Source organism: Struthio camelus, chromosome 9 (genome assembly GCF_040807025.1).
Source record: "Struthio camelus isolate bStrCam1 chromosome 9, bStrCam1.hap1, whole genome shotgun sequence".
NCBI lineage: Eukaryota > Metazoa > Chordata > Aves > Struthioniformes > Struthionidae > Struthio > Struthio camelus.
Genome location: NC_090950.1, coordinates 15268551 through 15293418, shown reverse-complemented (window position 1 = coordinate 15293418; position 24868 = coordinate 15268551). Strand labels below are relative to the sequence as shown.

General features: G+C 38.0%; 1 protein-coding gene across 1 annotated transcript; it reads right to left on the bottom strand.

The window, feature by feature from the left end:
- Window positions 1–864: 864 nt before the first annotated feature.
- On the bottom strand, window positions 865–24795 carry ATP1B3 (ATPase Na+/K+ transporting subunit beta 3). Its single transcript, XM_068954600.1, has 7 exons — window positions 24451–24795; window positions 16592–16720; window positions 12730–12837; window positions 11041–11228; window positions 10221–10271; window positions 5600–5686; window positions 865–2009 (listed from the first exon to the last, which is right to left on the bottom strand). Exons 1-7 carry the CDS (start codon window positions 24557–24559, stop codon window positions 1839–1841), a joined length of 843 nt encoding a protein of 280 aa, XP_068810701.1. The 5' UTR covers window positions 24560–24795; the 3' UTR covers window positions 865–1838.
- Window positions 24796–24868: the final 73 nt, after the last annotated feature.

Below are 24868 nucleotides of genomic sequence, written 5' to 3'. Positions count from 1 at the left end.
CATTTCACGCTTTTTCTACATAGACAAGTAGAAAAAGAGATACTGTAAGCAGCAGCTCTTTTTAAAACTGAGCATCTCTCCAGAACTTACCATTCCTAAGTGAATTCAAATCTGAAATGACTTTTTTTTATGAAGCTGGTACTCTTTATTTTCAGAAGTAACCTCTACACTTCAAGTTCCCTCACAACTATTAAAATATTTTAAGGCTGTAATGTTACAGAGATTAGTCATATCTTCAAGAACCCACGTATCCCAGCTCTAAAACTGCAAGATTTAAACATCAGTAACTGGATTTGGTAAGAGCATTCCTACACAGTATTATGCATGCTATCATTACAAAAGTACCCACCGCATATTTGTGAGGAACACAGAACAACTCTTTCGTTGCAGACAACAAAAAGGCATGCTAAATTACATCAGATCAGAACTGATCAATTTTTAATGAAAATCAACACACTGCTTAAGTCCCACTGAAAGTAGCTTCATCCAGCCTTGCACACGTGTGCGTTTGCATAGGTGCTTATAAAAAACTTTGCACTAACGCAGCTTACATCGGCCTCAGACATTTTCAAGGCAGGGCATTAAGACTTCAGAACTGATATTCAACTTAATTATCCACCTCTTTTGTCTAAACGGAGTATTGAAAAACACTATAAGAACGAGGCATAAGGTAAGTAACAACAAATCTAGGCCACGATACCTGTAACAGAATATATACTCCAACTCAATAGTCTAGGATTTCTATAAGGCAGTTGGTAAGGGCAATTTTCTAAAGGGCAGATGAGGAAACACACAGAAAATCCAAGATGAAAGAGTGGAAGAAAATATCAAGCATATTAAAATGATGCAAGGAAACAGAGCGTATAAATTAAACATAAGAACGTTTAATCAAGACAATTCTTATTTTCTTTTAAACAGCGTTTCTTCAGGAATTTGTTTTATTGGAAAATGAAAGCCTATTCCCATAATAGCAAGGCCACTTCTTTCAAGTGGCTCCGTTGTACAACTGTTACCAGGACTCTAAACCATTTTAATTGCCTTATATTTAGATTTCTGAACTAGAAAGTTTTAAAATATTGTATAGATTTTATTTGTGCTCCACATATTGCAAGCAATTAACAATACAATAAAAGATTCAATTCCTCAGCTAGAATACCAAACTCTATACCAAGAATTACATGTACACAATACTTGCACAGTGACAAGCACAAGAAAGTACTAGTTGAGCACTTACTTTCAGAAATCCATACCCATTCTTAAAATCCATTTTAATTCTCCCACCCCACCCAATCTAGGATTTAAGGCATCTCCACACAGCCATCCATCCACCCACCCACTCCCATACACACATTTACGTGGAGGTGTTTTACTCTTCCAAGAAAAATCACTATGTCAGTCAGGTACCATTTATTATTTATCCCTATAACTGTGTCAGCATTGAGATATGACAGTTAGACCAGTGTTAAATCAATACAATATTTACATAGCACAGCACATCAAGCTTGAGACACTCACTTGGGGGATAAAACCACATTTTAGAACAGGACAAAGATCACCATTATTATGTGTCTGAAAACAGCTATTTACAGGTCCCTAAAATGACATAACTATAGTCTGTACACTGTTCAAATGGGGCAGGCAGAAGCATGATAGGTATTTATTTTGAGGGATTTTAAACATACGATTTGGAAGCATATTATTTATGCTACCCTGAACGCCATATACCACCTGAACATTCTCCAAGGTGGTCTCATATCCTAGAATGGCAGGTCCAGCTGATACAAAACAGACAACACAATGTTTACTTTGTGGAGATTTTTTTTTTTTTTAAACTCCTCCTATTCAGTCATCTGAACTTTGAAGGCAATTCGTCCCAGAAACTTGTCACGGTCATCTTCATTTTTTAAATTAGGTGAGCCCAGGATCTTACACTCAATTGTTATTTCTTCTTTGGTACTGTTGGAGTTAATTGCTAGTTGAACAGCCACTAGAGGCTGTAAATAGTGAGCCTAGTAAACAGAAAGACGGGGAAAATATTTGAGATACCAGAGTAAGTGATCTGAACATAACAATTAACACGAACAATCAACATTTAATCCATCAGAACACTGTCCAGAAAAAACTAAGATCCAACCTTTCAAAGTCCAGTCTGACCCAAGAAAGACTACTTTTCTTTTCTTTTTTTTTTTTTTTTCCCCTCAACAAAGTTAGATACAGGTATACATTCTTCACACCATCTCCTAACTGATGCAGTCAACATAACTGAACAGTCACAGACAGGATTTTCAAGAGGCATACACTTTTAGCCCTTTCTATTGCATTGGGTCTATTCTCCAATTTCCTAGACACATCTATGTGAAATGGCCTCTGAAATTATATTCTGCTTTCCTACCCATTACATTGCCTCTTCTGTTTTTTAAAAATCTGTTATAGCATGCATCCTTTCTAATACGCTGTTTTAAGTGTTGTTGGGTTTTTTGTTTGTTTTTTGTTTGTTTTTTGCCAATAGCATGCTATGACAAATATTAGTAAACTAGCTTCTCTTCCATCCTATCCCATTTAGAAGTGGGTAGTTTTAAAGAATAAAATTCATAGAAGCTAGCGGACTAAGAGATGACGCAGCAATATTCTACAATTGTTAGCATTAAATTTTAATTGAATAAAACTTCTGGTTAGCTTTTTTCATTAACTTCAGAGACTCCTTAATATGCTTCTGTTATTTTCAGGGTTATCTTCTACTGTAAGAAAAAAAAAAAAAACACACACACACACACCAGCAAAGAAAGCACTACAGAACACTCAAATTCTGGTTTACAAAGAATGGTGGCATGGAAGAAGATGTACTTAAATCTTTAAATGGGAAGGACTGGTAAGAACTACATTGAGTGGCTCTACTAGAGCAGGACTTTATTTGTGCCCCCATAAATTTCAAACTGAAGGAAAAAAATGCATCTAGGCAAGGTTGTCCTCAACATTCTCAAGTCAACAGTAACACCACGTGTGAGATAGTAAGCAAGTTTTTTGACAATTAGAAAATTACACTTGCGCTCACAGAAACCTCTCGTCTCCAAGACTTGAAACAGGTGCACAAATTTCTATGGTGTCTTGAAGACAGATCGGAGCAAAATGGCCTTTTACTCAATATAAAAGGGATAAGAATATTCAGCATCCTCATTAAGTAGTACAGATCATTTTAAAAAAAGAAACAATCACTAAGGTCAGGGAGTTGGATTCACTGCACTGAGAGTGGCAAAAGGCAAACAACTGTTCTGGACAGCAAAATTGCATATAATAGTACTTTCATGGCTCCCACCTTAGCACCTGAACAGCAAGATTCGTTTTATTCTCTTAACTCTTTTACACAATAAAGTAATTCAACAATTCTACAAAGATATAACACAGAAAATTTGTGGTACAGCCAAGAAATCAATTCAGTATCGAGACCTAATCAAATACATTAACCTCTCAAAACTCTTCCTGCTGCCTTCTTTTTCACAATATACCAACGTTATGAGAGTTGAGCCTCGCATAAACAAGAATCCCTCAAGTAAACCTCAGCCCTTATCTCACACAGCAGAGTGAAAGTGAAAGGATCCAGAACCAGAAACACCAAAAAGGAATACCAGTTCCTTTAAAAAAAAAAAAATCTTAATCAGCTAACAAGTCAGGTAAGGAATAGCATTGAGTTTTGCCTGGCTTCAGTACTCTCCTTTCATAGACTTAGCGCTTCTATACTGATGGGAAAGGTAAGACAGGGATTTTGTCAGCAAAGGTCTTTGTACCATCTTTGGTACAGACCACCTCCCGACATCTCAAGGGCTACTGATGCTGTATTTTGTGTTTCTTAGAGAAGCAGTGCCCTCTTTCTTCCTCTATTCTTTCATCCCAAGAGGGGATAGCTTATGTACTGACTCTACCTTTTGGAAATGGAGGTTGACAGATCCTGAACACTGCTCCAGGCCCTTTTTATTAAGCAAATCAACTCCTGAAGAGTTGTACTGAATTGCTTTTGATGTGTCAGGCCCAAGACTGGACTGCCTAGACACCCTCAGAATAAAACTGGCAAAGATCAACCTCATCTGAACACAACTAGTTTACAAGGTACAGCATATCCTCTGAGTTTCTCAGAGTATAAGCGACCGTCCGCTGTCCCAAGGACATCCTGTTTTGAAATGTAGTCCTCTCAACATAAAAATGACAGAGGCTTCTCTGGTTTCAGTATTCACTGACATAACTGTGCAGATGGTGTCAACCACTTTGCACGTTCTCTATAGACAGACTGCAGAAGTTGACAACAAACAATTATGAACAGAAGGCTCAAATCAATGATAAAAAACTGGAAGGTATATAGAAAGAGAGCTTTCTGATTGCTGGACTGATGAATGCCAATCTCTGGAATCATAGTTAATACTAATGATGAAGCACTTCAAATTGGGAAAAAAAACCCCAGAAAACAAAAAAATGAATGGTTTACGAGTTCAAGAAGTCTTGGTAACAAAATGAAGAGACAGAACTACAGACAAATAACATGAAAGCAGATGTTAAAGAATAACAAACACCTGCCTGATTATGATAAGCTATGTAAAGATATGAGCTGCTGCAAGTAACTTATAGAGTACACTGGAAAGGTAATTGAACAATGAACAATTTAACAATGCACTAGAAAAATCACTTGGGGGAACGACAACTAATGTGGTCTACTATGGACCTTACATATTTATGATGAAAAAGTATTTTTATCTTAGTGGTGAACTTAGTGGTGAAGTCGTTTATTAACTAAGAATGAATAACTCCATCTGAAAGAGGCAATTTAATTTTAGATTTGGTAGAAAGAAAGGATTTTGTGTATGGAGTTATCATAGATTGATTCAAGAAAGGAAAAAATAACTAAATTAAGGTTAAAAAAGAAATTGGAGTCTCAACCCTACTTATTCTGGATTCACAAAGCAGTTTTTTTTTTTAATTTAACTGCTCTTCATACATATAAACAAAATTTACGGTCAGAATATTCAGTGGAGGGGGGATGAGGAAAGAAAAAAAAATACACACACACACACATACATATACATATATATATATATATATATATAAAATCTACCTCAAAGCGCTTCTTCACAAAACAGAGTGAATAGAAAACAAGCCTGCAGAGCTACAAAAGATGTGTAACCAACAGTGGAAAAACCATACTGAATTATAAACTTCATATCCTGAACATAAAACCCGAGGATTAACCATTAGGAACTGTACTGGAATCAGAGGAACTAGTTTATTTTTTTTGTGTTCCTCTGTACTTCAAAAAAAAAAAAAAACCATCAGTGAATAAAACAGCACACTCTCTAAATACTGCCGGCACAGAGCCTTTTTTCATTAAGTGATGCCCAATTTATTTCCTTTTTTCATTAAGTGATGCCCAATTTATTTCCTCCTGTCTGCAAAGCATATCTCTAATCTCATCAAGCACTATGAAGCTTCTGCATATATAATAATCCTCATGGGTACCTCGTTGCAAATTTCAAACTTTAGTATCAGTCTGATAGTAGTAAATGCAAAAAGAAACAAAATACTTACAAAATGAAGACCATCATTAAGAAATACTTACATGCAAGCTTTTCCCATAGTATGGAAAGTACATTAAGTCAATCAAACCTCCAGGAGGAAAATAATTTATCTGAACTGTGCCTTCTTCCTATGATTGGAGATAATAAAATTTAAAGTTAACATCTACCTGCATTAAAAAAAATAATATCAGAAGTAGAGTTATAACCCAATGGCAAAGCGCAAGATCCCTGGGGAAAAAAAAAAAAGGTAACTGAGCTCCAAAGTATTAGAACAGCTTCCAGAAGAGATTAATTTTTGGGAAACAGTTACATGCTGCACACATTTGCTACAGTAAAGAAGATTATTAACAGTAATATGTAAATTAGTTGTCAAGTCAAGACAGCTTGCATTTAAGTTTCTCTTACCAATCAAAGGAAACAGGGCAGGGGGAAAACACACTCATTGCAATGAATAATTCATTTTAACATAAAAGCATAAAGAAGCTAAAATCCTCCAAATCCACAAGGCAAGACTCTGTATTTTGGTGAAGCAACAGCAAATCTGTGTTTATGTTAAAGATGGATCTCTGCTTGAAGCCAAATTTTCCCTTCATGAAGAACTCTAGCTCTCTCCCTGCAACGCTGACCATTTCTAATTTGTTCAGCCAGTCATTGGAACAAGGTTACTTAGAAGGAAATTTACGTTTAAAACGGTGACAGTGCTAGAGTTTCTGTGCACCATAAACACCTATCTGAAAAGCAACTTTCTGCCATCGGTAAACATGTTACCAAGACAAAGAGAAATACCACAAAAACAACCCCCAAAACCTTAAGTATAATCTTCAGAACATCCCTGCTTGTTCAGTGTATTTCACAAATTTAAAGTGCATTAGTAACTTTGGTGTTTCTACAGTACCATATACAACATTAGCAGTTTAAAGAGATACACTACAAAGTTCAGAAAAACACTGCAGGAATAGAACTGAGCGAAGGGGAACCCAACAGCAAAGAAGTAAACCACAGACCAAGAATCGCCCCTCCCCCTCTACGAACATAACATAAAATGTTTAGGGTAAGGCCACCTTCTCACTCCTTTGAAGTCTGAACTGTTGCTATTCTCCAGTATATGTTTATTAAATATTTTGGGCCTTGAGTTAGCAAATTTAATTAAGCAGAAGTGTGATGCATTGCCCTATTATCCTCTATTTCAATTACAGCTCATGCAGCTGAAAATAGTCATTATTCAAATATATTTCTGAAATTGTGGTCACAAAAATCAGAACACAGAATAATACAGGAAAGATAAATACACATAGAGCTTTCTGGAGTAGTTGCACACAATGCATGCATGCAGTCATAAACGCGTACACATCAGGCTATTAATAAAATACCAGAGACACTCAGACGTGCAACTGCTGTCTCTCACGCAAATGCTATGGGGTTTTTTTGAGCTAGCTAGCCTCATTAATATCCCTACACAATTTTTTAAAAACTAGGCAAGCTACATTTGCTGAAGACCTTTAAGACCCAAATCATTTGTGCCGTATTTTCTGCCCAGCACTGACAACTTCCACAACGAGCTGAATGGCAGGCAGTAAATCTACAAATCAGACCTTAGTTGGCCAGATAAAGACCTGCTTTTACCTCACTCACAGAGGCTTTATTAGGACTGCATCTTAGAAAGAATAATTTGCAGATGTTAAAATAAAGTACAAAGACACAAGGAAAGAACTTAGGTTAAATGATTGTAAGACTGATTTGCAATCATTTGAGAAGAAATGGTATCAGTTGTATGTATCTGTTTAGGCTCACTGCTCAGTTTAAAGAAAATCAACTGAAATAAGATAAAGAGCAGTATCAGCTAACAGATCCTGTAAGGCTTTTGATCTTTCTTTCACAAAGATCAGGGTAAATTAGGTGCTGGCTACACTGACAACGGCATGGAAAGTAGTCTTATCCACACAGTCATTCTTCATTCTTAGAAAAAGATACTAATACAAAGTCAAGACCATCTCTTAAACAGCAAAAATACAGGTAGTTTGGAATTAAGATTATTTGCCCTTTCTACAGTTAAGGAAAAAAAAAAACCATGCATGCAGTGCTTTCCCTTGCACCAAATCTACTGGTGTTTCAGTAAATGTAGGTTTAACGTGAAAGAGTGCTGCTGCAAGATGTTCCAATGAACATGAAACGAGGTATTTCCATCTCAGAACTAAGTATCCAGAACGCTGAGCGTCAAAGTTCTTGGAAGCATGATCCTTTTAAGGTTGTTTCTCCTTGTCAGATCCTTAAGTCTGGAGCAGATCAGTTCCTCTAGTGTGCAGGAGCAAAAATCAGCTGTGATCCGGGTCTGACATCGCCAACACTCACTTTCCTACTCTGAAGAAACTACAGTGATGACAGCTAGAGACCACTACATATGCTAGTATCGTAAAGAATCAAAGAAATCCTGACAGAACTGGAAACAAGGACACATGGGGTGACGTAAAGGAACAGCACAGCCCTTAAAGTTAAAAACCGAACAACAAAACAAAAAAAAAAACACTCAAGTGGCAAAAAATAATTTTCAGTCAGTAAGGGGTGTAAGTAGAAAGAAGGAGAAATTCTGTGAAAACGAAGCATAGATAGGAAGAAAAAAAAAAAGATAAATGCTAGTGCTGATTTTTCACTTTGGTCTCTACAGAAAAGGTTGAATTCTAGCCAATACATACGCTTTCATAAGCGGGTAAACCAGGACAGGCAAGAGTAAGAATAGACTTAAGATAAAATAGATGCATTCAAGGTAACAAAGCCTGATAAAAATTTTCCCTGGACGTCACTGAAGAACTATCAAGCAACTCTTTGATCTTTTAGCAGTAATCTTAAAAATAAAAACAGGACACTTTTGTAGATCAGAGAGATTTCTACCCAGAGAATATAAAAAGCAGTATTTACTCAAAGAAAGAGGACACAGAAAAATATATACCAATCAGTTAACATTCAAGTAATTTATTTGAAAAACATCTCAAACGGCAAAAATTCCTCCTCCCCTCAAAAACCCTCAAAGTTGTTAGTTACCAAATTCACTTTTTTCACCTTTTTTTTTTTTTTTTGCTAATGAACTTCGCTTAGAAGATAAGAAAAAGGGGCGTCTGTGATTTGTTTAGTATAGCTTTTAGCACTGTCTCACAGGACATTCACGTAAGAAAACTGAAGAGATACACACATCGTAAACTGGGATTAGCATCAATATTTTACAAATCACTTAAGCATTAGTACTCAACACATCACTCGCAGAATAAGAAGGCATTTCAGGTGGAAATGAAGATGATTTTCCTCAGCCCAGTTCTGTTCAGTGTTTTCAATAAGGACTTAGATGTAAGAAAAAGTTCATTAATGAACAACACTCAGTCATAAGTAGTTGAAAATATTTGGAGAACTGGATTCCATTAAAATGATCTGACAAATTACAGAAGGGGGCTGAAAACAGCAACATAAAATTCAAAGCCCTGAACTTCAAGGAATGGAATGTACAAGTACAGACTAGGAAGTAACTAAAAGGAAAGATATAAGGAATAAAGTGATTAAAACAATAAGTCAAAGTAATAGTATTACAAAAGGCATTACAAGATTTCACCTTAGAAGATATTATTTCTTTAATTGTGATGACAGAGATGGAAAAATTCTAACCATCATTAACAATGCTTCAGCTAGAGACAAACTGTGTCCTACCTGGAATACCATATTACAAAAACAATAGACTGGAGACGGAAAAAACAAAGAAAGGACTAGTAGAAACAGAAAGAATCTAACTGCTTTATTCTAGAGAAACAAATCATTCCTTCAACAGAACATTTTGTAAAATTAGACATAACAATCTAGTATTAAAATTAATGCCTACCACAGATAGGAACACTTAGGATGACCTGCCTTCATCCTAGATATTTGCCTAGTTAATCTCCTGAAATTCCCCAGCCTTCCATTTTTATGAAGCATTTTTATGAAGCTTCACCTCAAGCTAAGAGCCATGACTGCGTCCTTTGCTCAAGCTAGCAACTTACCAAGTTTTTCACTGCTCCCCAAGCAGACTAGGAAAAATGTGCAGAAATCAAAGTAATTGTTATAGCTGTCAAGAAAACATTGTTTTTAAATCAACTGGTACACAATAAATAGGTATAGATTTGCTGTTATTATAAATTGTTTATAATTGATTTGAGGACAGCATTTACTTGAACAGTTAACAGCGTTAGTTTCCACACTTTCTCTTACCCATCATTTATAAAATTGTCTAAGGTGCACTTGCAGCATGGAGAGAAAAATAAAAATATAGGTTATGAAATGGGAAAAACGAAACACAACTTACACTAAATAAAATTAAAAAAAGAGCACAAGTTATGTGTATGCTCTTTCCTCAACTCTACAGCAGGTCAAGTAGCTCAAATATATCTTAAAGCTACAAAAGATGGAAAAACATGAAAGGAGAGTATTTTAAAAGCTACGCTGAAGAAGTTAAGTACACTAAAACTAAACTAGACGTACAGTGAGGTGAAAACAGGAAACAAAAAAGTTAACAAAAAGAGTCTAAAAAGTTTAAGAGAAATGAAGAAAGTGAGGTAAGTGTTCTGATCCAGTATTTACATTTACTTTTCATCTTAACCATGAGGAAAATTAACTACACCCTTATTCATTGCATTCAGAACTGACCTTAGGTGAACACTGTATATATGGTTCTCCTTCAGGCTTTAATCCAATTATCTAAAGGAGAAAAAGAAAAAATATTTGAAGACCTTCTTCCCCCTTCCAGTTTCACAGACTGAATTCAAAATTTTTCTCACCTAATATGACAGAATTCGTACAGGCAGCAAATCTGTCAAGAGCCATTTTTATGAAGCACAATTTTAGACTAGAATGAAAATTTAAAGCATTTTTAAGTTAAAGCTCAAATAGTTACAATAGCTACACCAAGGAGTATTTTCTTATTTCAAATTAAGCATATAACTTTAATGGCTCAATTCAGCTAGCAGATCAAGTAATGTATAACATCTATGAAAAGTGATATATTTACTCATACAGTATAGTTTTCATCACCTTACATAGTTTAAAAGTTACAGAATGCATTAAACTCTAACTGTATTTCTATAATGCAGATATGAAATAAAATATACTTTTATCTACAGAATGTTTTGAAATCTGCTATACAGAGCCATAAGCAAAGAGCGTTCTACTGTTTAAAATAGGGTTTTCAGGTATCTTGACATGACTGATCGAGGCCAATGCTTCTAAGTATTAGAATGCTAAAAAAAAAAATCTCACTTTATGTTACTCTGTGAAACACATGAATTGCTACACGTTTCGGTAAATTACACTACTCCAGGAACAGGCATATCTTGAGAAGCAAACTGAACCTATATTTCCGTCTTTTTCTACAGTGATTCTTCATACAGTGCTAGTCTGGAAAGCTCACTCTAAAACTGAAAAAAAAATATATAAAAATATATATATTTATATTTAAGTATGCACTTACTCTATTCATTTTCACAAGCACACATGGAGTTCCTTTAGAATAGCCAAAAGTCTTATCTTCCTTTCCAGAGCATTGTCCGAGCTCAGAGAGATTAAATCGACATGCCTTTTTAACAGCCTCATCATTCTGATCAAAAACCTTTCCTGGTGTGCAGTCTATGTTTTGGGCTTGTTTTGAATCATCATATGCTATGAAACATAGAAATGGTTGTAAAAATCAATCGTGTAAAGCATACGTGCAGATAAAAAATAGAGAAGCCTATATAAACATCTAATCTACAGTTGTTACTTGTTTAGAAGCTTTTTTTTTTTTTTTAAAAGGACTATTTTCAGAGCATTAGGTATCTTATTTCCCTCTTAAATACTGTTACTTATTTACAGGTTCTGTAAATAATTTTAAACTAATAATGTGCTAAAATATAAATAATCAGAGCTCTTACCTGGAAACTAAGCTATAAACACGTTTTCCCTTTGTACATTTTTTTAAAATAAATAAACAGGAAAACTTAAAGTAGTAACAGATAGTATTAACTTGTCTCTCATCTGCATCAGGTAGTACAACGGATGTTATACTGATATTCCAAATCACTTCTTTAATTTCACAGGTCTACAGCTCTAGAAGCTGCTAGCCCTTTCTAGAAACAAAAGAAAGTACACAGTTTACATTGTTACAAAAGCTTATCTATTCACATTTAATACATTTTATGTCTGCTTAGCTGTAGGGGAGGAATAAAAAAAATCAGAGTAAAGGTTCATCCTCAATATGAGAGCCCAAAACCCATTTAACTGCAGCATCCCTCCTAGGAACTCTCCTCAGAGCTCTGGAAGTCTACTCATAGAGCCTTTCAGGAAACACCAAAACTACAGGCGCTCAATCCAGGTAGGTTCCAGTATAGTTTGCGTAGCTAACAAAGCAACGCATACACAAAGATGAGACGCTACAGAACCATCTTAATTCTGACTTACAACTTCTGACAGGTGACACTTACTAATATTTTTGCTTAATTTCTACATTTATAGATTAAGTATACATGCAGGCACATACATACATAACATGTGTGTTAAGTGATTTTGCTGTCCTTCCATCTGCCCTTTGTTACCTTTTCTCTAACTTCAACTTTTTAATATTTCTGTCTATAACGACTGCATATCAGGGTGATGATGAATAAAATCCTATTAATTCATTCTTTGCGTGCCTCGTTTCTAAATAGGCAAACACTCAAATTCTTAAGACTAAAGGATTATCTCCTACTCAGGTAGCAAGCCTTTTGGATAAAGACTGATCAGTTAAATCTTGATAAGTGCTGACTCCAAATACATGGCCTCTGTAATTTTACATTGAATTCTCTTAGTGCACAAAATTCCTACTTCTCATAGCATCTACATCAACACATTACCAGAACAGATGATTAGGACTTAAAACTCTTCCTATTTTATGCACTCCACTGTTCCTCATGCTCAGTTTCCTGTCTGTAAAATATATGTAGATACACTTACCTTTTTTTGTAAGGCATACTTTGAGATCCACTGTTGAAAAGTGCTATAAAGTAATTAAAAGAATAGACTAATCTAGAGCAAGCCTAAACTTGCAACAATTTTATTTAGCAATTAGTCACTACATGCGTAAAAGGAAACTAATGTACTCGACAGTAAGACTCCTGAATTACCTGCGCAGTTTTAAATAACTTACTTTCAAGAAATTGTCTAAGTGTAGAAACATATTCTGCATATGACTGGGAGTCACTCTTGTTAAAGTAAAATTCCAGTGCAGTATCTGGCTTTGGTGAAATCATGAGTCCTTAAAAAGAAAATGCACAAGTAAAAGACCAAACTCCTCTTCTTCTCTAACCCACTGTAACCTACTCACAATCACATTCATAAATTGAAAAGCACCTATCTATAAAGAAATATCAATGCTATCCCTATAGTTCACAGTACTGCAAGCAGTTTTGTGTTTAAAGACAGTTATGAAAATTGACATTCTTCCACATGAATTAACACAAACTCAATCCAACATAGAACTGTAATACACAAACCAAACCCAACTGATTAGGAATAGCAAAATCAGCAGCTTAATCACTTTCAGTCGAAGTATTTTACCGATTCACTTTGCATTTTCCATAATCAACAGATTAAACTAAAAAGAAAAAGAACAAACAAAACACAAACCTCAAGTTAGAGTTATGCTTCAAAGCATTAGGCAACACTGATTGTGGCGATGATCATTTTAATCTCAGAGGAACTCATAAATAACCAAGTATTTTCTAAAAATCTTATAATGCATAAAGACGGCTTGAAAGATTTCCCAATCAAAATAAAAGAGATTTGTTATTCCTTTCCTCCTTTTCCACGTAAAGTTTAGATTGCATCTGTTTCATGGAAAATACAAGAGTTCATTAACCACTTCACACATATTGCTTTCAAGGTGTATGCCTCGGGGAGTATAGTCAGACCCTGGTAAGCAGGAAAATTCTCAACAAGCAGCTGGCACCAAACAATAAAACAAGCAGGGTGACACACAGCAGTGCTACTGGCTCCCCAGTCTGCTGTATTCAGGGCCTATGGCTGGGCCCGTTCAACTTCTGGCTGAGGGTCACTGGAACAGGAACAATCTACAGACAGGGAGCCAGGACGAGCAAGAGAAATGAGGACACACAGATTACTGAATACTAAATCTGGCTTTGTGTTGGAGGGTAAAAGAGGTAGACATTGACATGGTGCTTGGGCTGTAGATGGAGAAGAGGAACTGTCCTTCCCCGGATAGGGGCAAAGAAAGGTAGAGAGCTGAATCTTAGGGAATTTTTTTGCAGCAGGTGAAAGCTATGTGAGGAGTTAATGAACACATACTCTCTGCAAATACGTAAGGTCCAACACCATCAGGACTTGTCACTAACAATGATACTTACTACTACTATTACTCATCACAAGTTAAGTGGCAGAAAAAATAACACCACACCACCATAAGTTGCAGAAGATATTTAATCTGTTCAAACAAAGGGCGTACGATTGCTTTATTCACACTACTTTCCTTAAGACAACTCTTATTTAACATAAATTAATTCAAATGGATGAAAACTCTGCAGCTGTGGCTAACAATTCAGTCTCTGTGCATCTTGCTTCTTCAATTACAGCCAAGATCTGAGACTGCAGAAAATCATTCATATTTTTTATCATACTGGTTTTCTTCTAGACTAGAGCAATGAAATGGTTTGGCCAATGAAAAATTTGGCACAAGGAAAGTAGTGCAATTGCAGAAGCCAGTAATTATATTAGCTTAGGATGCCATGTAGTTTCCTATCCTCTGGCAACACAAATTAAAACTAGATTAACAAGTGGATAAGAGTATAAGGCAGAAAACAAAACTTACCTCCCAAAATTACAAAACAAAAAAAAAAATCAGGCCTTCTTTATACAAAATAAAGATTGAAGAAAATAAAACTATAGTGGAAAGAGAAAGTCAGAGAAGTTGTCTTAATATGGGATTTTTAATACCTTACCATAGTTATTCAATCACAGCAAGCTTTTGGAAAGCATACAGAAAGTGCAATTAAGCAGCTCAAGTCTATCAGGGATTCACCTACAGAAATGACTAAGTCACTCATGCAAAGGCAGAAATTACTTCAAATACTTCATAGTGGGAAATAGTAACTAAGGTATATACTAAAAATTTATCATAGACAAATATTTTATAGATTATAAATATATACATAATTTTATGCATTTTTTACTCTACCTCTTCTGTAGGATTTCCAACAAATCACAAATTCTCCCTTTTCCACTAGCAGCAGTTAAATTATTTCCAGTCGAGCCTATGTGACTATACGTTTTTGGCTATAAAGTGCTTTGCATCATCACAGTCATCTTTTGACCCTCATACATTTTGTTGAATCCCAGTTCAGTAAGATAACTTGCAACAGGACTGAGAAGTCACTGAAGGGGTTTTACACACTGAGGGGTTGGGAGTGGAGGGGAAGGGGTTGTTACCTTCTATAGATCAACTCTGAATGAAGGACTTAGATGTTGTTTTTCGAATGTATATGACACACAAAAGTAAGTAAACTAGTCATCAAGAAATGAAACACTAATCTGAGGAGATTTATTGCTTTAGGGCAACTTCAAAAACATACAAATCCTAAGAGGAAGGGCCTGCACTAATTCCAGCACATCACAGTCTGCCTAGAGACTATGGTTGAAATTCTGCAGAAAATGCTATTTTAAGAAGCACTGATTCACAGATCATGTGGGATTCAGGATTTGGGGCCTACGAGAGGAATAGAATTAGCAGCTCCAACATAGGATTACACCTAGCATTGTAACAGAGGCTACAGTATCCTAGAATTCCAAAAGGGGATTATGAAAAAAAAAAAAAATTCAAAATTATTCTGAATTTGATTGATACTATTACATCCCAGTGCACACAGCAAGTCAAATATCAATTAGAAAATATATCAACTTGCAAGATTTCCAAATACATTTAACACAAGAGTAAAACCTTTGACCTACGCCATCCAGATTTTGTGTGTAGATTTTTTTTTTTAAATTTATTAAAGTTTTACAGCCAGGAACATGACATGTTTCACTGCAAGTGAAAAATGACACAGTTAAGGAGAAACATCAAAACACAGATAAGCAATTTTATTATCTTTAATTACTCATATAAATTATCTTTAATAACAAACATTAAATCAAAAAATGTTTTAGAAATTCATAAATTAAAAACTAATTGTGGTATATACTTTTTTTTAAACAAACATCCTTTACAACTGTTATTTCAGAACCAGAATATGAAAATTAATACCCCGAACTCATACTGCTTCGTACACTACCAAGGCTTTGACTACCCCAAAGGAAATGCTCCAAAAAGCTGCCTCTTTTCTACTAAGCAGGGATTTCCCCTCACCCTGTAGCTTAACAAATTGATAAGAATCCTCAAAAATCCCTCCTACTAAGAAAGCACTTATTAGAGACGGCCCAAACAGCAGGTAAAACCGAATTATGTTCAGAATCCAAAGACATTTGTCACATTTGGCCAACTGCAACTTCCATTTCATCTTGAATACTGATACAGTTGCAAGATGCTTCTTAACATTGGTTTGAGTTCAAAAAAAAAAAAAAAGAAAAAAGAAAAAAAAAGGTTTCATCTTACTAATCATTGTATCTCCTGACCTAATACTGCATGATTTTGCACTGCAAAATAAAACCTGATTTTAACTTCTGCTCAGTTCTACTGTAAAATGATAATCCCACTTTTATAACAACATATTGTGCTGACATGCAGAGAAACTCGTATTCTAAATAAACGACAAAATTCAACTCAAGAGGACTTAAGAGACAGCCAGCACTGCTTAGTACATATGCACAAAAAGCTACTAACTGATTTTATGCTATAAATCCACGTACCTTGCCTCATACCAATTTGTGCTTTCAAATTTCTAAGTAACTGAAATAATAATCAATGCTTTCCCACAGGTAGTTTATACTTGAAAGAAGTTCTCAAGTAAGTATTAGCTGTTAAATCAGAACCAGATTTACGAAAAAATAAATACAGTTACCTGGACTAGCAATCCGGTCACGATATTTTGGAATATCACTGCTCAATGTCTGAAGCATAACCCACATCGTGAATGTGAAGAGTGCTGCTAGGAAGCCATAAAATACCAGATAGAATAGTAAGATCAAACCTGTAAAGAAAAACTAAAATTATTGTTTTATTTTCAGCAGATTCTAATATCTGTTTTGAAATCAAAATCGGCAACAAGCAATACAGTCTTTGAGTTGTTCTTCTTAGTCTCTTGCCACTCACTCCTAATTGGTTATAAATAAAAACAACTCTAGCATATGCATTTATTGCAGAGTGGATAACACTGTGTGCAAAAATAACTTCGTTTCATACATTCTGGCTCTTTAAATTGTACAGACTAAGATCTGGCATTTCGGCATCTTTATTTTTAAGGAAGAACACTAAAAGGCACTCATGGGGCTACACGACAAAGCTGGTCAAGACAACTAAGCAAGCCATTAGGGAAAGTTTCAAATGTTTAAGAAACTCACATGTTTTTATCAGGAAAGGAAGGGGTGTTGGAGAAGAATAAATAACTGAGTGAACAGATAAAATTGTTGCACTGGATCAAGAACAAGTAGTGGAGAGTGACTGGTGCTTTAATAATATACCTGTTATTTGAGACAACTCCACACACAGCATTCATTCACACATGCTTCCTGTTACAAGTGATTTCTCAAGATGAAAATGCTTTCTGTTGCATATTTCTGAACACAAATCAAGCCTTCTACTCAGCCTTACCAAAAGCCATTGCCTAAAACATCCACTTGCTTTACAAATCTACCTCAGGGACCCAGTACCACTCCTGGAATTCACTAATTATACACAATTTACTGGCTTTTACTTGACAACTGCTTAAGGAAGAGCTCCTCAGAGTCTCAGGAAATAGCCTCCAAAAAACAGTCTATTACCATAAGTTTGCCTGTGCTGTACCTCTCTGTCAGTAAGCTGCAACAAATTCCTGAGACCACTGCTTAGGAAAACAGACAGAAAACACACCATGATGATGTGTTTCTATTTATTTCCCTGTTCTCTCCTTGCCCCCTTTTCCACTACGCATGCATACACAGCAACTCTGGATACATACATCACACCAGCTGTTTATTGAAAAGACAAGATAACAGACACACCAAAGTTTAAAATCTCACATTCCAGATGATACAGACTCAGATCAGCTGAAGTGATTTTCAAGGAACTTGCTGCCCTTATTCTCAGAAACATGATGCACAACTCTCACTTAAAAGCCTTTAAAAATTTAGGAGAGCTAGCTTATTTTAGGAACCAAATTTTCAACCAAGTTTTAGCATTCTTGCATCATTTGCTTTTTGATCGTGGACTCACATTAGCCTATCTCATTAAAAATTAAAAAGCTAATAGCATTATGTTTTGCTACATTTACTTTATTTTGTTTTCAGACTTTCTGAGAATACCTAGTACTAAGAACTACTAGAATACCTTTTAAAATTTTGGTTTATCTGGAGATAGCTTCCAACTTGAGGTGAAGTATTTACATTATCTGGATGAAGACTTCATAAAAGACACTTAAGAGTCTGCAGAAATTGTTTTATTAATTGAATATATACAAAACTACCCCCTCCCCCAAAAGCACACAATTTTGTTTTAAGACAAGACTGATCACTTGAGACTCACGAACGCGTTCATCTTTTCAAAGAGAACGGGAGCGACAGAGGTATTTAGCAATTTAGATGCTTACACAGGGGCTTAAACTACAGAAAATCATCCTTAAAAGCTATTTCATTCAGAAACATAACAGGAGGAGGATGCAAAATCACTTTGTACATAAATTTCTAGCCATTTGGCTGTTATCAGGAAGCTGAAGAGATTGGAACAGAAGTTTCACCTACATTTTGGACACCAACAATTTGCTTTACTCCTAAGTTCACAATTGCTTTAACTGGATCCAAAACAGACAGTGATCCTCCAATTAATACACAATGTATTTTGTGATTTTTAATAATCACAAAATCTTTGCTCAGCTCTCATTTTGATCCCTAGAAGTTAATCAGTTCTTGAATACACCTTCATCAAGCCAAGTGAAAAGGCTGCTCTCTGTTAAGTGACCGAGACATTCATCAATATCTTAGTTCCAAGGGAACAGAAAAAAGTTTGCCATTTAAGACAAGGTAAGACAAGAACCTTCTGTATTAGCCTAAAAGCAAAAAAAGTCAGGGAAACTTTCTTCACTGAACTCCAGAAAGATGCTGCCTAATAATAATAATAATAAAATTTGGTGATCCCCGAGCCTGAGCAGGAGCACCAACACTGGAGAGGAAAACAGAGGGAATGCCTGAATCAGAATCAATGCCTGAACACTGTGATTGACTTAACGATGGAGATCACAGGGTCAAAAGTCCTTTAGAGAGTCTTTGTCCCCCCCAGCAACATATCTACTAGGGATGCAGCAGCAAAAAGGCTAGAAAGACCTTGTTTCTGTTCAGAGCCCTGAAAACTCCACTAACTTCCTCCAGTTCAGGAAAGCACTAAAAAGCAATGATTTTTTTAATCATTAGCCTTTTTAATATAACTGGTAAGTACACTGCAGAACACTGATCACTAGACCAAACTGCCCCATTTAACACTACTCTAGCACATGAAAAAAATAAAAGAGGGGAGGAAGGGAGGGAAATCACTCTGCAACTTCCAATGGCCCCAAACTGAGTAAGCTGCTCTTTGTGAGGCTATTAGTATTAGTTATCCTAAGCTAATCACAGGAAACAAGCCATAACCTGTCAAGAAGCTCTGCCAGAATACCTTCACATAATGCTGGACTACTTGTCAGGAAACTAAACTTACCCAAGTAACAGTGGAAAACTGTCCACATTTACTCCAAGGAAAGTACAGCTACCACATCCAACACGCAGCTCATTCAATTGTTTGAAGGATTACCATGCACAACTTTTTGCTGCATCAAGCCCTTAAAGTCTCTCACTCTAAAACAAACTGTCACAAAAAGGAAACTGTCAGACAAAAACTCTGCATTACAACATACCTGTTATACCTGGGTTTTTTCTTTTGGCAGGATTCACAGTAACCAAGTACCCTGCATAGCCTGACAACGCTGAACAGCAACAATCAAATCTGGAAAACCGATGTTTCTGAACCAACACGTTGGCACCATGATTAGTTAGCGTTCCTTTCCAGGAATCAAAACACTCACTTCTCTAACACAAAAATTAGAATTTCTGACTCTGGTGAAAACATTAAGTGCAACGTATCAAGTTTCAGGCCACGCTTTCCATAAAGAATATGAGGTTTTTTTCAAACTTTACATGGCAAAAGTGACAAAAAGAAGGTCAATCTGGCATGAGCTTTTATATGTATACACAGACACACATATACATAGATGATATATATAAACACTCTCACAACGCACACGGAATCGCCTATTCAATGTTACCTGCAACAATGAAAATGAAATGCTGTCTTTATGGTGTGTTGGATTACATGCTGCATCAATCCTATCACCTGCACGATCATCCTTCTTCAGTATCTTGAACTAGTGGAATTTAAATATGTATTGTTACTAGCGACTACCACCAATGCCAGCAACATCAAGAATTCCTTTGGATCCATCTGCAGCCGTATTTCCTTGCTTTGAACTAACATAACCATTCCTATTACATAAGCACTAATCATGTTTCAACTTCACTCTCTTGACAATTTTTCCCAGTTTTAAGGGTTGGAGGGCTAGGAAGAGGGAGAGAGAGAAAAGGAAGACTTCAGGAAGAAAGAAAACCTCTGTCCTATGCTGCAGAATTTATTTCACAGCAAACCTGGGATCTGTATTTAACATGGCTGAACACTCCAGGGGCCAAAAATGTTAAGTGCAATACTTGCAAAGAATCACAAAAGCCAGTCCTTAGTGTCACGATTAAGCATTATTAAAAATCAAACAAACAAACTCCAAACCCTCACTGTTCCATCACAGCTTACTGGCGCCTGCAACAGGGAAAAGAAAAAGCAAAGCCTTCTTTTTTTCCTGTGCCATGGAAAATAAAGGGTTCTACTGATTTCTCAGATATTCCTTTCTTATGATAGGCAGCATCATAAAAAAGTTCAGTAAGATTCTGACTGCAGTCACATTCCCAGCTGCACAGGAATTTTTAAATGTTACTGTCCATCTGCCACAATACAAAATAACACAGTGTGTACCTTTCTGATTCACAGCTTGGCTCTAGAGTAAGTGCTTCTACTGACAGTGATACCAGAATATTTAACTTCCTATCGCCTACGAAGGAAGCTAAATCGCAGCAAATTTTGCTCAAATCAATGTTTGAGCAGATAAAAAGCGCAGAAAAATCCAATCAGAAAAGCAATTAAAACTTTGACAGCACTATACACCCCATCAAGAACTCAGTCAAAACAAGACTAAGCAAAAACAAAACTGGATCTTTTGTTACAGAGACTGACAAGAGTATATATCCATCGACACGGTAGAAAGTTTCCTAAGAAACTAAGAAATTTCCTAAGAAACGAGAGCTTTTTCGTTTTTGTTTTGAATCAAGCACATATTTGTGCGTTGAAGCATACAGCCAAGCATTCAAGAGAACATTCAGTAGGTCCGAATCTATATGCAGTCCAAGACAGTCATCTGTACCTTAAACACCTTGACATGACTGGCCTTACATAAAAACTTAAACAAGCTTTACGACAGGTAGTCTGACCGTGAATCAAGTATTGCTGGACTCTGTGTATTGTCTATTTCCTTCTTTTTTGCACAATTTTTAACTTTTTGTTAAAAGATTTTGTTGTCTATGTTGTACAGATTACACAAGAAAATTCAAAAAGCACATCTGAGTGCATAGCAAGCATCATATTACAATACTTTCATAATGATCTCGGTGTTCTTGCTGTAATTCTAGTGAGGCACAGCACCTTGCGATTTTAGGTAGAGCAATATGCTAATCTTCCCCCCCCCCCCCCCAAAAAAAAGGGAAGGACCTACATGGCAGTACTCCCAAGTTCTTTTTTCTTTGCCCTACCTGATTACACCTTGCGTGAAATCCCAAGACTGCTCGTCCTTCTCTTTATTTCTGTGAGTTATTAGCCCCACTTATGCCGTGTTGCTGAGAACACCACAAACTTAAGCCATTCAGAGTTTTCTTCCAATACCCTCTACATCTTTAATACATTTGATTATGCCAGATGTTTCAAGGTATAATGCTCGTTTTTTCCCTATTGTATTACCCAATTTAGTGACACTATTAATAGTTTGAAAACTACTAGATCTGGATACCAATTTGTCAGAGATTCAAACTGAATCATTCCTCATCAGTTTGCAAGAAGTAAAGTAAAAATCTCTAGTCATTTCTTAAAGGAAGGCAAGAGTCAGTAAAGAGTTTTACCAAACTGTTTCCAAAAGGCCACATACCTCGGTTACATGACAAGTGAATACAAGGTAAAACAGGAGCTGCTTGTGTCTGATCTTATTATAGAACCTGGTTTAGAAGTGGCAGAGAAAGATGAGCATTCCAGTGCCATGGCACTCGGATTCAAAGAGCCACTGCCTTGCAGTTTAATTTAGATAAACCCCTAAGACAACCTCAGGCTACAGGCAAAACATAGGAACTGCAAGGAGTTATTTATCAATTTCTCTACTGCTTCTATCTTATTTCTGTGTGGAAGAAATACACAGGGAAGAACCAGAGCCAACTGACTTCTTATCGTGCTGTCCCTAGAGATGCCACAGCCCAGCACACAGGCAACCAGAGCTCTCTTCTACCTCTCCACCTTTCACAACGGAGGCAAGCAACATAAAAGGAACAACAGTTAGTGAGACTGCTCTAAACTCATATGACTGCTGCAAGGGCAGAAGTGAGACCAAACCCTGCACGTTCTCCAGTTAAAGAAATTGTAAGCTTGTAAGGAAAGCATATGCTTTTGAAAAAAACAGGTGAGTACTGAAACCGGCTCACCCCAAAAGAGTCAAAGAGTATGATTTACTTTATATATGCAGGTAAATAAATCAAATAAGCACAGTGTATTAAGCGTGAAAAGCCAGAACCAATGACCTTAACCTGTCAAAAGGACACTGATAATCTACAGTGTTGTTGAGTAGTCATCTCTTAATGTCAATGGTAAGGAAAAGATAAATAATTAACCACACATCAATCATCTAAACCACTGAAGAAAACTAACAGATAAAGTAAAATTATTCTAACTGTTATCTAATTCTCTATATAGTTTCACATGGAAAAGCATCTTTTATCAAGTAAGCTGGCTTTAAAGCAACATAGCAAATCAATTACCAGCTAAGTTAGTCATATCAATTTCAAGGGTTATCTACTGACTAGTAACATTTTCAGTGATTCATGCTACCAGATAGGTTTAAGCAGGGATAGCTGTTTTAACATTACTTTCTTAAAAGTTACAAAAATTTGTAACGTGCTCACTGTGCCTGTGCATTCATGACACAAAAGGATTTCTGTGATCCATACACCCATTCATCCAACCCACACACTTCAGGAAACCTGCCTGTACAGAAAAAACCGCTAGACAACAGCATAGTGGAAATTTCCTCTCCTTTGCTATTCAACCGGCAGAGTAGCTTGCAAACTCTTATTTCCATCTGAATGGAGGAGAACTCATGTCAGAGCTAGGGCCCTCGCTTGACAGACAGGAGACACTGGCACTGCAAAGAAAGCACACCCCGTGCACAGTCCGCTTAAGGCTCCTCCTCACTGTTTCAACATTAGTATTCATTGAGACTGTGTCAAGGCCAAAGATGTATTGGCTTGTTCTTCTGCGCCATGCTGAGATTCTTGTTGGCTTTGTAAGCACAACTATTAAGTATCCCAACTATATCCAAGTTCTGGGAGGAGACGCAACATTTTCTGAAGTCAGTAAATATGTCCCATGAGGACTGGAGAAACATCCTAATATTAAGCATTTATGTAACCGTTTAACAGGAGAACACATACCAAGAAAATCCAAATATTTTTATTGGAAGTAAAAGATTACGATAACAGTTTCCAGCTCTGAGAAGCAAAGGGAAGGCTACCTGAAAGTGGGAAAATAAACACTGCCTTCGCAAGCTTTATTGGAGAGGACCTTCGTTTAAAAGCTCCATTTTAAAACATAAGAGCCCAGAAGCCCTAACTGGGAACGGATCACATGACGACGCACGGGGTTCATCCATTTGTAGACCATCCAGAACCGCAGCTCGCAAACTTGTTCGCTTCTTTTTTCCCTGCCTTCTCCGACCTGCAGCTAACGGCAAGCAGCACAAAGGCAATTCCCTCCCATTCATTCTCGATTTCCTGCGATGCTGCAGACGGCGGAGCCGACGAGGAGCGGGACGCCCGCACGGACACGCCAGGGCAGGAGCGGTAAGAGCGGGCCGGGCGCCGCCGCCCCCCGCGGCCTCCCCTCCCCTCCCCCGCTCGTCCCTCCGCGGGTAAGGCGGGGAGGAGCCTGCCGGCCCGTCTGCTGCATTTGCGTACTGAGGCGGGCGGGTGAGTCAGCTCGGGACGCGCTCCGAGAAACTCCCCTCTTCCCCCCCCCCCCCACCGGCCCCCACCTGCTCCGGGGGGCGCCCCCGGCCCCCTCCCCGAGGCCGGCAGCGCCGCAGGGGGCCGCCCGCGCCCCCCCCCCGCCCCGCCCGCTGTCACGGCCCGGGCTATTTTTAGACGCGCGGGCGGCGGCGGTTGTAACGGTTACCAGGGCGCGCGCCGCCGCCGCCGCGTGCTGCGGCCTCGCGCGCCGCCTCACCTGGCCGCCGCGGCCCTCCGCACCCCCGCGGCGGTGGGGGGGGGGGGGAGGAGGCCGCTGCCACCCCTCTCCCCTCCCGGCCGGCGGGTCGCCCCCCACCCCGCCGCGGCAGCCCCTTACCCCAGCTCTTGGCCGTGCGCCCCAGGAACTCGCCGCTGCGGGGGTTGTACACGAACTGCCGCCACTCGGCCATGCTCTGGCGGAAGGGCTTCTTCTCCTCCTTGGACATGGCGAGGGGCAGAAAGGCGGCCGCGTCCCGACCCCGGCGGTGGAGCCTCCTAGGCAGAGAAAGCCGCCGCCAGCGCCCGCTCCCAACCGCTAAGTAACTGTGCCCGCGGCGCCCGGCGGGAGAGCGGACCGAGGACCAGTCACGCAGGGACCGTCCCTCCCCACCTCCGCGGCGAGGCGGGACTCACGGCGGCATCACTCCGCCGCCGGCAGCCAATCGCGGCCCGCCGCGCGCCTGCGCGCCCGCCCGCCCCCTGGCGGCCAGCGGCGGCGCCCCGCCGCGGGCCGGCCGCGCGGAGCCCCGGCGCGC

Excerpts from the sequence above, each read along its gene's own strand:
- ATP1B3 (XM_068954600.1), bottom strand. The coding sequence starts at position 24,559 with ATGTCCAAGGAGGAGAAGAAGCCCTTCCGCCAGAGCATGGCCGAGTGG. Across the intron at positions 11,229-12,729 it reads ACTTAGACAATTTCTTGAAA|CATATGATGATTCAAAACAA; the intron begins GTAAGTTATTTA and ends TATGTTTCATAG. Across the intron at positions 5,687-10,220 it reads ATATACAGTGTTCACCTAAG|GAAGAAGGCACAGTTCAGAT; the intron begins GTCAGTTCTGAA and ends CTCCAATCATAG.